The sequence below is a fragment of the Gopherus flavomarginatus genome, chromosome 6, assembly GCF_025201925.1.
Source record: "Gopherus flavomarginatus isolate rGopFla2 chromosome 6, rGopFla2.mat.asm, whole genome shotgun sequence".
NCBI lineage: Eukaryota > Metazoa > Chordata > Testudines > Testudinidae > Gopherus > Gopherus flavomarginatus.
The window spans coordinates 9,186,994-9,200,565 of record NC_066622.1 but is presented as its reverse complement, the minus strand read 5'-3'; the positions used below and the strand labels follow the sequence as shown (position 1 = coordinate 9,200,565).

At 43.8% G+C, this 13,572-nt stretch overlaps 1 protein-coding gene across 5 annotated transcripts in view; it reads left to right on the top strand.

Moving 5' to 3' along the window:
* Positions 1–662: 662 nt before the first annotated feature.
* The window catches only part of EOGT (EGF domain specific O-linked N-acetylglucosamine transferase), a 30,314-nt gene continuing 17,404 nt past the window's right edge, over positions 663–13,572 (top strand). The window contains exons 1-7 of one of the 5 annotated variants that reach the window (XM_050957450.1): positions 703–720; positions 1,999–2,146; positions 4,476–4,700; positions 7,566–7,666; positions 9,048–9,156; positions 9,934–10,028; positions 11,888–11,992. In XM_050957450.1, coding sequence (XP_050813407.1) covers positions 4,491–4,700; positions 7,566–7,666; positions 9,048–9,156; positions 9,934–10,028; positions 11,888–11,992 — 620 coding nt within the window. In that variant the 5' untranslated portion in view covers positions 703–720; positions 1,999–2,146; positions 4,476–4,490. Of the gene's footprint in view, positions 721–941; positions 1,017–1,998; positions 2,147–4,475; positions 4,701–7,565; positions 7,667–9,047; positions 9,157–9,933; positions 10,029–11,887; positions 11,993–13,572 lie in introns of those variants that run through there. The other 4 variants (XM_050957446.1, XM_050957447.1, XM_050957449.1 and 1 more) reach the window with 4 other exon arrangements.

The following is a 13,572-nucleotide window of genomic DNA, read 5'->3' as shown; positions in this document are numbered from 1 at the left end:
ATTCAAGTACAGTTTATTCCCTTTCTCATAGGTAGTAACAGGCATCCTTCAGTCTCGAGTAGTGTGACCAGATGTCGATTTTATAGGGACAGTCCCGATTTTTGGGGCTTTTTCTTATATAGGCTCCTATTACCCCCCAACCCTGGTCCCAATTTTTCACATTTGCTGTCTGGTCACCCTAGCCTGGAGAGACCATGGGTATGTGTCCTGAGAGGTAAAGCATTTACTGCGTTGATTTTACGGCAGATGTGAACAAGAGAGACCAATCTCTGCCACATCCATCACATTTAGAAGTGATGTTACACCCCTCCGGGCTCTGCCTTCTGCCAGCTCCTTTCTCCTCTGCTGAGCTGGACTGCTTCCTCTCCTACCTCCCCGGACCTTTTTAAAACTCTCCTTTCAAGGCTGCTGTCTGGAGAGCGATGTATGACTGCATGCAGGTGGCAGGGATTTAATGCTGTACAGAGTATACTTAGTGGGACCATTTATGGTTTGGACAAGGCCTTGCTAACCGCAGCCAGGCCCAGGGGGTGTCCCAGGCCACTCCCGCAGCAACATTAACAAGTGAAGTGGCCCTGTCCTTCAAAAGCATGAGCCCTGCCCGTGCCGGGTGACAGCAGCGCTGTGACTACAGCCCATCCCGGCGGTGTCCCAGGTGCAGGATTCGGAGTCAGTCCGATTTGCTAGGCGAGAGCCCGGCTCCGCGGGAGCGTGCGGCAGGTAAGGCCGCGTCGGGCTTTAGACTCAGTCCACTGGGGCCCCGATCCTGCAGGCTGCCCCGCTCTCCGCGCGCCCCCTGGCGGCGCTGGGCGGGGTGCCGGGCGGCCAGAGGCCCGGGTGAGGGGCGGCTCCACCTCGGGCCCGTCTGGCCTCCTCGCCGCCCCTCCCCGGGGCTGGTTTCCGGCGAGCTGAGCCAGCCGGGCAGGGCTCCGCCCTCCGCTCCCCGTGCGGCGCCGGCTGCGGCAGGGAGCCCAGGCGGAGCGGCCGGGCTGGGCAGCGGCACCGTCCAGCTCCAGGTGGGAGAGCCGGGGGCGTCCCCCCTCCCGGGGGGGCTGGTACCTGCTACTGGGGGGGGGGGGGCTGCTCGGTGCTCCCCCGGGCTGGTGCCTGCTGGGGGGGGCTGCTCGGTGCTCCCCCTTCCAGGGCCTGCTGCTGGGGAGGGGGCTGCTCGGTGCTCCCCCTCCCGGGGCTGGTGCCTGCTGCTTGGAGATGGGAGGGGGTTGCTCGGTGCCCCCTTCCACCCCCCCAGGCTGGTACGTGCTACTGGGGGGGGGTGCTCGGTACTCCCCCGGTCTGGTGTCTGCTGGGAGGGGCTGCTCGGTGCCCCCCCCCCCCCATCCCGGGACCTTCTGCTCGCGGGGGGGGGCTGCTCGGTGTTTCTCTCTCCTGGTTCCTGCTGCTGGGGGGGCTTCCTGGTGCTCCCCCTTCCCGGGCCCTGCTGCTGGGGAGGCTGCTCGGTGCACCCCCTCCCGGGGCTGGTGCCTGCTGCTTGGGGATGGGTGGGGGTTGCTCGGTGTCCCCCCCCCAGGGCAGTTACCTGCTACTGGGGGTGGGAGAGTGTTGCTCGGTGCCCCCTCGGGGGGGCTGGTGCCTACTTCTCAGGGGGTCGCTGCTTTGTGTGTTCCAGCCGGAGCTGGGAGAGGGCTGCTCGGTGTACCCTGGTGCCTGTCTCAGGGTGGGGGGGGGGCACAGGGTGGCTGATTTGGGGTATTCTTGTCTCCTCTTTCACTGGGGGCTGGGTGCTGCTCTGCCACCCTCACTCCTCCCCCGCTGCAGGCTGGATGCACACACAGTTCCCTCCCCGCCCCTTACTGGAAGTGTATGTGTAAGAGGAACTGGCCCAACTTGGGGGTCTGGCACTTGGCATCTTCCTCTCAGAGTTTGGGGAGGATGTTATTGAAATTGTATTGGCTATTGTGTATTTGTAAGGGCTGTGTTATCTACCGTCCCCTTCTACCCTAAGGACTGCTTTTTCTGTTATCCAATTGGTCTCTGCAGAGCATTAACCTCGTAGCAAAGCTGGAGCCCGTTCAGAGGAAAAGCTGGAGAATCCTCTTCCATTCTCCCTTTGCCGCACCGGACCTGCCCCGGTCTCAGCCCGGACCTGCCCCGGTGTAAAAGAAAGGGCTGTAAAGTGGCCTTCCAGGTCTTTGTTCATCCAGCTCTAGGGGGAGGAGGGATTAAAGCAGTTGGAGGATGTAAACCTTGACTCAGTTAAAGCATCAGCTAGCGTGACAGGGCTATTTGAATTTCCTCCCCTCTGGGTTTGTGGCAGTTGAGAGGAAGTACCATTTTTTCACACACTAGCTTCCCATTACTTTCCTGAACATCAAATTTGTCATAGAGGCAGTTGGGTTCTACAACTATCTAAGGCACTTGGCATCTTGCAAAGCTGCCCATGCCTTAGCTCAGGACATGTAATCTGTACTCTGTGAAAGGCTCCATGAATTTATATTGCCTACGCATTTATCTGCCTGAAAAGACTCCTGAGTTTGCATGGAGCTGTGCTAACCACATTTTCCACTTCTGATAGCTTGAATTTAGCAACAGGTAGCTTCAAAATTATTTTCCTTGTGTCTTATCTGGTTACAGAGTCCCAAACCCTTCTGTGCTGAAAGACCGGCCTCATTTTTAAGAGCAGCATTTAATTTTGCCTCACAGTTAACTAATGTGCTTGTTACAGAACGAAGCTGTTCTACTGCAGGCAGTTTGCAATCTACATTTTGTCATTCATTTGTGAGAATGAGTTACTTGGGCCTGGTCTACGCTATGCTGTTAAACCGATTTTAACAGTGTTAAATCGATTTAACGCTGCACCCGTCCACACTACACTGCTCTTTATATTGATTTAAAGGGCTCTTTAAATCGATTTCTGTACTCCTACAGAACGAGAGGAGTAACGCTAAAATTGATATTACTATATCGGATTAGGGTTAGTGTGGACGCAAATCGACGTTATTGGCCTCATTATTTTACAGTAGCTACCCACAGTGCACCCGCTCCAGAAATCGACGCTAGCCTCAGACCATGGGCGCACACCACCGAATTAATGTGCCTAGTGTGGACGTGCACAATCGACTTTATAATATCTGTTTTATAAAATCGGTTTAAGCTAATTTGAATTTATCCTGTAGTGTAGACGTAGCCTGTGATCACCGATTATGATTATAGGAGCAAATTCCAGGCTTAGAATTGAATGTCCCTCAAAATGTAGTTGTATTGATCCATTGGAGACTTGTAACTGTAGAAAAGGGAGCTGTGGTTAGAGAGTTCATCTCTGATGTAGAGAGTAGGGAGCTGGTTTTGTGTTTGAAGATCTCTGAGGAGGAAAAGGGTGCTCGTACTAATGCTGACTCTTGGTTTTTCGTTGGTTTTCTGAAGACCCTTAGATAACCATGGTAATAAATTCTGTAGGAAAGAGGAAGATCGCCTAACTGAAAGCTTTTCAGCAATAGGAGTATGACTCGGAGAGGCTGGGAAGGGCAATGTTTAAAGCTATAGATAGGGCTGTGTGCACAGTTTTAACAGCTACAGGTGTATGATTAATAATGTACTGACAATTCTGCGTATTGAATATTCTCAAGGTTCGTGATTTTGTATGTGAGATTTTCTATGCAAAATGTATTTAATTCTTCCCTGTAGCTCGAAAATCTAGAGCAGTTCTCCTTGAATAGATGGGCAAGGCTGACTGCATCATTGGAATATTGCTAATAGCTTTAGCGGTTTACAGATACATTTATTTTAAGACCAGAAGGGGCCATTATATCATCTAGTCTGACCTTCTGTGTAATGCAGGCCACAGGATTTCCTCCAGTTACTCCTGTATTGAGCCTGATAACTTGTTTGACCATTAAAATGTATCTTCTAGAAATGCATCCACTCTTGATCTGAAGACTGGATAGATGTATATTACATTGTTATAATATACACCTTGGGAAAAAGTGTGTAATGTTAATAAAACATAACCAGACTCATGAATTCAGAAACTTAGATGCCATATTGAGATTGCTTGTAATGTTTCAGAGATTGTATATATTGCCATTCAACTGGCTGATGCATTCCCACTTTTTGCAAGGAAACAATTTGTATTTTCCAGCATCTCTCTTTTTTAAAAGTTTATTATTTATAATCTTAAAAAATGTAGGCAGTTTTATAAAACAAGTTCTTCCTACAGTCCATATACAATATAGTCTATATATAGTTTCCTGATTTGGACACTTAGGATTCCTTGGGACTCAGTGAAAGGCAACACACCCATTTCACATTGAATTTGAGTTGGCAGTGCTTAATAACCCTTCATGACTAATGATTCATTTTTCAGACAAATCAGAGACTATATGAATTAATCTCAGTGCAGCTTTGCCCCGCCTAGGGAAAATCTGCATGGTCCAAGACAAAATACTGAAAATGTATTTATTTGACAGAATATTGACCAATAGATATGTTATTTTACTGTCTTTCTTTCTTAACTGCAGGACTAGTTGGCTGCCATGCTAATGTTGCTTGCGTTTGGAGTGCTGCTTCAAGAAATCCTGGCTAATGCCCAAGATGAAAATCTTATTGAAATCAAAAACATTCCAGAAGTGCCATTATATAGCTACAAAAGTATCAATGTACCGGAAGAGCATATTCCATATTTTCTGCACAACAATCGGCATATTGCCACAATCTGTAAGCAGGACTCTCATTGCCCATATAAAGTAGGTATTTCTATGTTTACTCAAATGTAATTTTGGGGTTGCTTATTCTTAGAATCATAGAAGTTAAAGATGGTAATAAGTTGGTCTGTTTGCCAATGGGTTGGTCATTTCTGGGGTTAGAACAGCTTTTCCTTAAAATTACTAAGCAGTGCTCTTTCCTGACTCTCATACCATCACGAGAATGGAGGGGGGGACGTGGGGGGAAGGATTTGATGTATACAGAATTTTTTGTTAATTACTGTGATGGTCTGTATTCACTCCTTGCACGCTATTATAATACTCTTTGTACAGCTATGCCTTGTGAGGTATCATTTGAAAACTCATATCTCTTTGGTCAATATTGTCCTGATAAAATGTGTGTGGCAACATTGTATATAAAGTTATAGAACTCCACAGTATGGTGTTACTAAGACATATTCCAAATCTGGAAAGCAGCCAAACCAGTTTCTCAGAGACAAAAAGACAAGATGACACCTCAGCCAGATGTCAGCAAGGTCAAATGAGCCATCACCTGCTTAAGTGGCTATTCGTTGGCAGGAAAAGGGACATGGGCGAAAAATCTACCTCTTACAAAGAAACAGCTCGGGGTTCCCATCCTCACAGACTTTGTGTCTCCTGAACCTCAGCTGGAGGTGCTTTTCGAAGAAGGGAATTCTAGAACTATGTGCAGCGAGGGCAGATGCCCCAAATCATTCCTCCGTTTCCCTCTGCCCATGGAATCCATGACACCTGAAGAACAAAGGAAGCAGCTTTGGACTGGGGGAGGGATCCTGTCTGAAAGAAGTTCCGCCAGTAGGACTGCTGAAACGTTGTGAGAGAGACCGTACTTTGAATTCATTCTAGTTAGGTATTAGTTGCATTTTACGTTTATTTTCCTTGTAACTAATTCTGACTTTTATGCCTCATTACTTATGTTCACTTAAAATCTATCCGTTTGTAGTTAAGAAACTTGTCTTTATCTAAACCAGTGTGTTTGACTTGATGTGTTTGGAGAAACTCCATTTGGGATAACCAGATTTGTGCATATCATTTTCTATTAATAAAATAATGGACTATATATGAACTTGTGTTACCCAGGAGAGAGCTGGGCAGCACAAGATGTACATTTCTGGGGAAAGTATGGAACTGGGAGTTTGCTAGTGTAGCTCTGCAGTGTAATTCAAGAGTGGCTGGCTGCAGCATTTGCAGTATAACTAGGAGTAACTTGCAGGCTGGAGGCTGTGTGTGAGCAGACCAGGAGTGGTAGTTCTCACAGCGGTGCAGTATAAAAGGCACTTTAGCTTAGAGAGCAGAGGTGACACAGCTGTTTATCAGCCCAGATTGTACCCTGGGTATGTCAGTGGCGCAGCAAGCAGGGTATGTGCATAGCTCGTTATTTCAAATGAGGTTTACACTATAAGCACTGGTATAGCAATTTTAAGTGAGTCTCAGGTATGGCTGGGAACAGTCAAAGATAAACAAACAAAATAAACTATTTCGGGTAATTGAAATAGAAACAGTAAAGCATAAAAATGAGCATCACTGAAACAACTGCAAAGCTACAATTAGCCAGATTGGAGGCAGAAGAAAGGGAGCACAACAGCGAATACCAGAAATGGCAGGCAGAAATGAGACTGGAAGCTGCCCACAGGCGAGCCATGGAGCTGAGACTACAAGAAACTGAAGCTCATAAAAGCCGTGGAGCTGAAAGACAGAGGCTGAAGAAGAAGGAAAAGGAGAGGAAATATAGTCAGGACCTGATAGAAGAACATGGACAGATCCGAGAGTTACCAACATTTCTCTCCAATGAAGGAACCCTCAGCTTTGACAAGTTGTGTCCTGTGAGACTGCATTGAGGAATACCTTACCACTTTTCTAAAGCTATGTGAGGTTCATATAGTCTTGGGGACAAGAAAGTCTCCACAGTGATTACAAAACTGTGTGGTAAAGCTTTAAATGTATTTAATGAAATGCCAATACAGGAAGCTTTGGAATTCTTTGAATGTAAGAGAGCCATTTTACAAACACTTCAAATTACTCCAGATGTGTATAGTTTGAAATTTAGAAATCTTAAAAAGAGTGCTGGCATGAGTCATAGTGAATATGCTTATAAGATGTATGACCTCAGGACAAAATGGGTAGAAGGGAAGGGGGCTGAGGATTATGACTAACTGCTTGATCTCTTTGCTCAGGAACATTTCTTGAGTATATGAACGAAAGGTGTAAGGAGTAGCATGTGGGATAAATCTTTAAAATCTGTATTAGAAATGCCAACTCTGGCTGATCCCTTTTGAGCAAGCCGAGATGTCCAATAAGCACAAGCCACAGAAGAAGGGGCACAAAAGGGGGAATCCCTTTTTGCCCTTGGGAAAAAGGAGGATGGTTGGGAGCCTAAGTACTCAACCCCAACCCAAATCGTTCCCCACCCAGAAATCCCCATCACAATTACCATATAGCCAAAAGAGAAACAGGCTTGTGTACACTGAACAGCAGGTTCAGACATGTGAAAGAAACTCTGTATACTAAATACAGTTATTAGAAAGTTTCTAGACTTGCTACTAGGCTGGTGTAGTCTGCTTGTCACCTCCAGACTTATGTCAGGTGTATTGAAATTTCAAGTGCTAAAGCTTTAATCTTACAAGCACTATGTACGTGTCCAAATCATGCATATAGTCCTATTGAAGTCCATGGGAATAATACTTGTGCATAAAAGTGTGTTTGTGTTTGCAAGACTGGGGCTCAAGATGTAAACAGGTAATCTAAGCAGTTCCTTGTGATAATGTGGTGTGAGAAAACATAAAATTGAAAGCTTTTTATGCAAAACTAATTTGCTGAAATATAACCTAATAAGCCAACAGTTCTCAATGGGAATCTCCTGTGTTACAGAAATACTTGAAGAATCTAAAATCCTGCTGGGGCTATGAGAGATCCTGCAAGCCGGAATACAGGTTTGGTTACCCGGTGTGTGATTATGTTGAAACGGGATGGTAAGTTTCCATTTTAAATGTATAGAAGTTCAGCATGTCCCTAACGTACGACACTGATGTTTATTCTGGATATTGAGTTAACTTACTTGTTTCAAGGCATAGTGCAGTGTTGTCTAAAGGAGGATATTGTGATTGTCTCTTCATGGAAACCTGCATAACACTGAACTTTTTCAGTAAAAAAAAGTGTTATTTGAAGTACTTCATGTCATGATATTTATGCAGACTGGCTAGTTCAGGGGTCATCAACCTTTGGCATGCATCCCATCACGGTAATCCGCTGGCTGGCTGTGAGACATTTTGTTTACATTGACCATCTGCAGGCCTGCCCTCCCGCAGCTCCAAGTGGCCAAGGTTTGCTGTTCCCAGCCAATGGGAGCTGCGTAAACAAAACGTCTTGCGGTCCCCCAGTGGATTACCATGATGGGTTGTGTGCCAAAGGTTGCCGACCCCTGGGCTACTTTGTTATAATACAGCTTTAAATTCAAGTATCTTTTTCAGGTTTAAAAAAAGAAAAAAGAACTTGATTTTTTTGTCTGTGTCCAGCTGATTTGTTTCCTGTTTTGAAACTGAATGGAGATGAAAACAATACACTGGCTGGCTCTTCTGTTCTGGTTTATGTATTAATAACTTCAGCTTGTGAGGAGAGAGAGCCTACTCTATAAGATGGTTGTCAGACTCCTTCTGTGGTTAGGGGAATTATATTTTCAGTTATGTACCATGGTCCCCACCCAGTCTCTATGATGCACAGTCTAAGGACAAAACCCGCAGTTTTCATTTCTGTTGAAATTTGGCCTGAGGACGTTGTTTGTCCTTCTCAGTGCTGGATCCATACAGCAGGGATCGTTTTGCAGGATCTGTGGCATCATAACTAACATTCTTTCCATTTACTTTGTGTCCTTTTTGTGTATCTCCCATTTTTACTGTCCTATTTTTATTCTGTCTATTCTGAGATTGTCTATTGTGGGAATTAAAAACATAAAGTAACCTTCCATTAACCACCAATTGCATTGGTTACAAGAGGCTTAGATACTGCTTTTTGTAGCTCTGCTTTCATAAAGGCCCTGTTGTGATCACCATAACGCAGGCCATAGAAATCCCCCCAAATAATTCCTTGAGTATATCTTTTAGAAAAACATCCAATCTTGATTTAAAGATTGTCAGTGATGGAGAATCCACCGTGACCCTTGGCAGATTGTTCCAATGGCTAATTACTGTCACCTTATTGCCAGTCTAATTTGCCTGGCTAGTTTGGAGATCTCTCAGAAGATGAGGATAAATAAAACTAATTTCTCAGGCATCCTCCTGCCGTTTGAATTAAAGAGCCTCTTCAAAAAGCTAAAATGCATTAAATGAAGGTCCTTGAATTTTTTTCATGCATCAGGGCTAATGACATTGAGACAGCTCAGCAGATATTCTGGAAACAAGCTGACTTTGGTTATGTTAAAGAAAGGCTAGATGAAATGAAAACCCACTGCAAGCCTATAGCAAAGGTAGGTGTTTTGTTATACTTATAAGATAAGCAATGCAGTCTTCATAAGTTTTTAAACATAATGCCACTACGTAAGTCCATGGTACACCCGCACCTGGAATACTGTGTGCACTTTTGGTCGCCCTAACTCAAAAAGATCTTTCAGAATTGGAAAAAGTACAGAGAAGGGCAATAAAAATGTTAAGGGTATGGAACAGCCTCTGTATGATGAGAGTTTAAAAAGACTGGGACTGTTCAGCTTGGAAAAGATGACCAAGGCGGGGATACTATAAAATCATGAATGGGGTGGAGAAAGTTAATAGGGAAGTGTTATTTACCCCTTCACATAACACAAGAACCAGAGGTCACCTGATGAAATTAATAAGTAGCACATTTAAAACAAAAAAAGGGAAGTAATTCACACAATGCAGAGTCAACCTGTGGATCTCATTGCCAGGGGATGTTGTGAAGGCCAAAAGTATAACTGGGTTCAAAAAAGAATTAGATAAGTTAATGGAGGATAGGTCTATTAATGGCTATTAGTCAAGAGGGTCAAGGACACATCTCCATGCTGTGGGTGTCCCTAAGCCTCTGACTTGCAGAAGCTGGGAGAGGAGGATAACAAATGGATCACTGGTAATTGCCCTGTTCTGTTCGTTCCCTCTGAATCATCTGGCACCAGCCACTGTTGGAATACAGGATACTGGGCTAGATGGACTACTGGTGTGGCTATTCTTATGTTCTTCTGCTCCTAGTATTATTTTATTTTAATCAATCCCTACTTATTCTTTTTGCACAGGGTGATTCATCTCTGGCCTGCTCACAGTACCTCCAGCATTGTAGAGCGACAAACTTGTACATTGATTTAAGAACCACAAAGCGAAACCATGACAGGTCTCTGAATTACTTACATTCCAGCAATACCAGGAAACATCAGGGAAAATACACTTCAAAATGCATATTTCACAAATCTCCCTCTCTGCAGTTATCTAGTGCATATGTCGTCATGGTACCTGGGTTTCAAAACCTATAGAATCAAAGACTAATTGTGCTAGGTTCTGCCCGCATTTACACTGGTGCAAACCAGACAGCTTACTGGGGAGACTTGGGCCCTGATCCTGCTGAGACTTAAGCATGTGCTTTACACATGGTGAGTAGTCCCCGCTGAAATCAGTAGGATGACTTGTGAAACAATGCAAGTCTTTGCAGGATCTGGACATTGAATATCAATCACAAGGGTAGACTTCAGGAAGGCGAGTTTTGGAGAGTTGCATTTACCATGTATGGCAGCACCATTCATTGAAATTCTCAAGGAAAGAAACTGTAGGACCACCCACATCTGTTTTTTTTCCTCTTGGGAGCAATTTGATTTTGGGGAATGTGTAGCTCCCCTATTTTAAGTAACAAATCTGACCATTGGCAAAAGCAGTGTAACCAATTAAGCATGTTTAGAGTGCACATCATTTTAAAGGGCTGCAGTTAACTTAAAATCTAGACAAATTTTAAAAAGTGAGTTCAAGATAGTTTGTTGCTACAGCTCCCCTGACCCCCTGTAATATTTCTTGGGTTCACAAACACATTTTCCTATTTAAAAATGTATATATCTTTCTTGCCTCTATTGCTGTATGAAGTGCTTGGTCACATTTACTAGTGAGGCTACATTTATCAATAGTTTTTTAAAGGGTTAATTTATTATTATGTATTTTAATAAATCCTTAGAATCTGACAGATCATGAGATTGCTTTTAACAGTTCCTTAGAGCACCTATCAGCATGCTTATAACAAGATTACACATGCTATCCGTGTCTGTAACATGCTTTTATCACCTGTTTACCAAGAAATGACTAACTGTTTAGTTTCATTTGTTTGTATAATTACAGTAACACTTAATGTCCATCTCCTGTACTGAGCTCCATGTTGGGGCAGCGATCCACCTACACCACACTCACTGCAGAACTGAGGACTAACTGATTGCACAAGAGGAAACTCTGAAATTGAATAGGCAGTGTCATTACTTGCACAAATTAAAGACATTTAAAAATTTGGGGATCTTTTCTGTTAATCTTAGATGTTACTTGTTGTTATAGAAAACATTTCTACTCTGATCACATGACTTTAAAGAAAAGCTACTGATGTCCCTTTAACTATCACAGACATTTAAACACAATTAAAAGATTTAATGTTAGTAGTTGGAAAATCTCCCTATTGATGATCAAGGTACAGTATTGCTGTATTTTTGAATGTTGTTTTGAATGGTAAATACTGTGCAATCTGAACTCTTGTAATAGTATGAAATGTATTAATTGGCTCAAGGATATTCTGTGTTGGAGGAATCCCAGTGATTTTCTGTAGTCTGTGCTATCACTTCCTGGTAAATTTCAACCCTCTTGTACTAAATGAAAATAGATGATAATTTGTATCACGTGATTTTTGTGGGTGAATATAATGCTCAGAAAGTGAAACGAAGGCCCAAGTTCAGCACGGTACTTAAGTATGTGCTTAACGTTAAGCATGTGAATAGCCTTATTTAAGTCAGTGGGGCTACTTGTGCCAAAACTTTAGTACATGTTTAAGTACCTTGCTGCATTGACCTAGCACCTAATTGCATTGGCCTGAGCTGGCTGCTGTGCAGGCTTACCTGTGTAGAACTGCGGTATACCTCAGTACTGATCTGTCTTGGGCTGGGTTCCTCTTGAACTGCTATGCTGGGGCCTGGTATTTTATGTTAATATGTTTTTATTCCTTTACATCAGATTCAAGGAAGACTTTCTCCAGAAAGGAGAAATCGGAGGTCATTGTAACTTTGACAGTCAAGCATTCATGGCTGAAGGTCAGCGCAAGAGCCCACTGCAGTCTTGGTACGATTTGGAATTATAGCTATTTCCAAGTTAGAGTTGGTTTTTACTCTTCTTTCTCTGTCTGCCTTTCTTTGGCATCAACAGCTCTCAGTGAGGCATTTCGTGCTAATGTATTTCATACTGAGAAATACTGACTCTCGGAAATAAGAAATGAATACAAATTGAATCCCGCACATAGCAGAACCCGATGTGGTCATACATTTGATACTGCTGTTTTCAACATTGACATGGACAAAAGACTGTAAATGTCTCACAGTGTTAAGTTTGAGTAACTATTGATCCAACAGTTAGTTGGAGAAAAGGGTATTGTCCCATCTTGACCCAAAAGCAGCACTGTCATTTTGTTTGGGATCCACTTCAAACAGTCTCTGAAACAAACCAAAAATGTGTAGTAGTAGTAGTGGACTGAGAACGGTGCCGGGAGTCAGAAACCTGGCTTCTGATCTTTGCCTGTCTGTGTGTCTAAGTACTGGCACTTAAGCTGTCTGCACCTCTGCTATCCCGTCTATAGAATGAGCAGAAATGATAATTCCTTTCGTGTGCAGTGGTTTGCTATTTAGGGGTGAAAAGCACCATTACCTGGGTCAGCTGGGTGCTTAAACTTTGAGCATAAGTGCTTTGCTGAATTGGGACCTACTTGATGTCTGTGCTTTACACTCCTGTACCTGCAAAAGGAAGTTTGTGCTTGAAATTATGGGCTGGGTGCAACTATCTACAGGGCTCAGGGACTGTTGCAGGGCAGTGTTTTGTGAGGACACTCCATCCTAGAGTGAGGTAGTGTGGGATACCTTGCTCTGTTGCCACTTGAAGTGCTGCTGTCACATAGGGTTTGTCAGCACTGCAATTAAAAACCTGTGGCTGGCCCATGCCAGCTGATTCAGGCTCACGGGGCTTAGGCTCTTTTGCTCTGGGACCCTTCCATCTTAATTGCATGGTAGACTTACCCACAGTTGCAGGTTAATCTCTAGGGCAGGTGGAATTGGAGACATCAAGTAGGATCTAAGGATTCAGTTTCCCTCCTTGTCCGCTTCCATTTGTGCTTTCTCTGACCTCACTAGAGTTCCCTTGGGTTCCTCTCTCTGGCCATGTGTAACCTCATTGTCCCCACTGTGATCAGTCATCTCAATGCCATCTGAAACTCTGATCCATTTTCAAAAGATGGCTGTCAACATGCAGACTGTTGGTTACCAGCAAAATGAATCCTCCTAATTGGTTTCAGACTTAATCAACCTTGCACCTGCAGGCGTTAATCTCGCCAAAGCATTGTGGTCTGTAGTGAAATGTCTTTTAAATGCACGTCGATAAGTTGGACAGAAATGTATTCAAATTAACTGCACCCAGGAAATATGGATGGAAGGAAAGACTCTTTTCACAGTTCTTTGCTGGGTTGATTTGTAGATCAAAGATGCTGCTTGCTCCTGAGATCAAAGGCAGAGTTTTTAACCTTTTGAAGCTAATGATCTAAAACCCTTCAGTTACAATTAAAAATTATTTTCAATTGTCAAACCTTATCAAACTTTGGCAGCATTATTTGATGAAATGTACATGGTGAACTGTCACTAAACTCTGAATTGTAATAC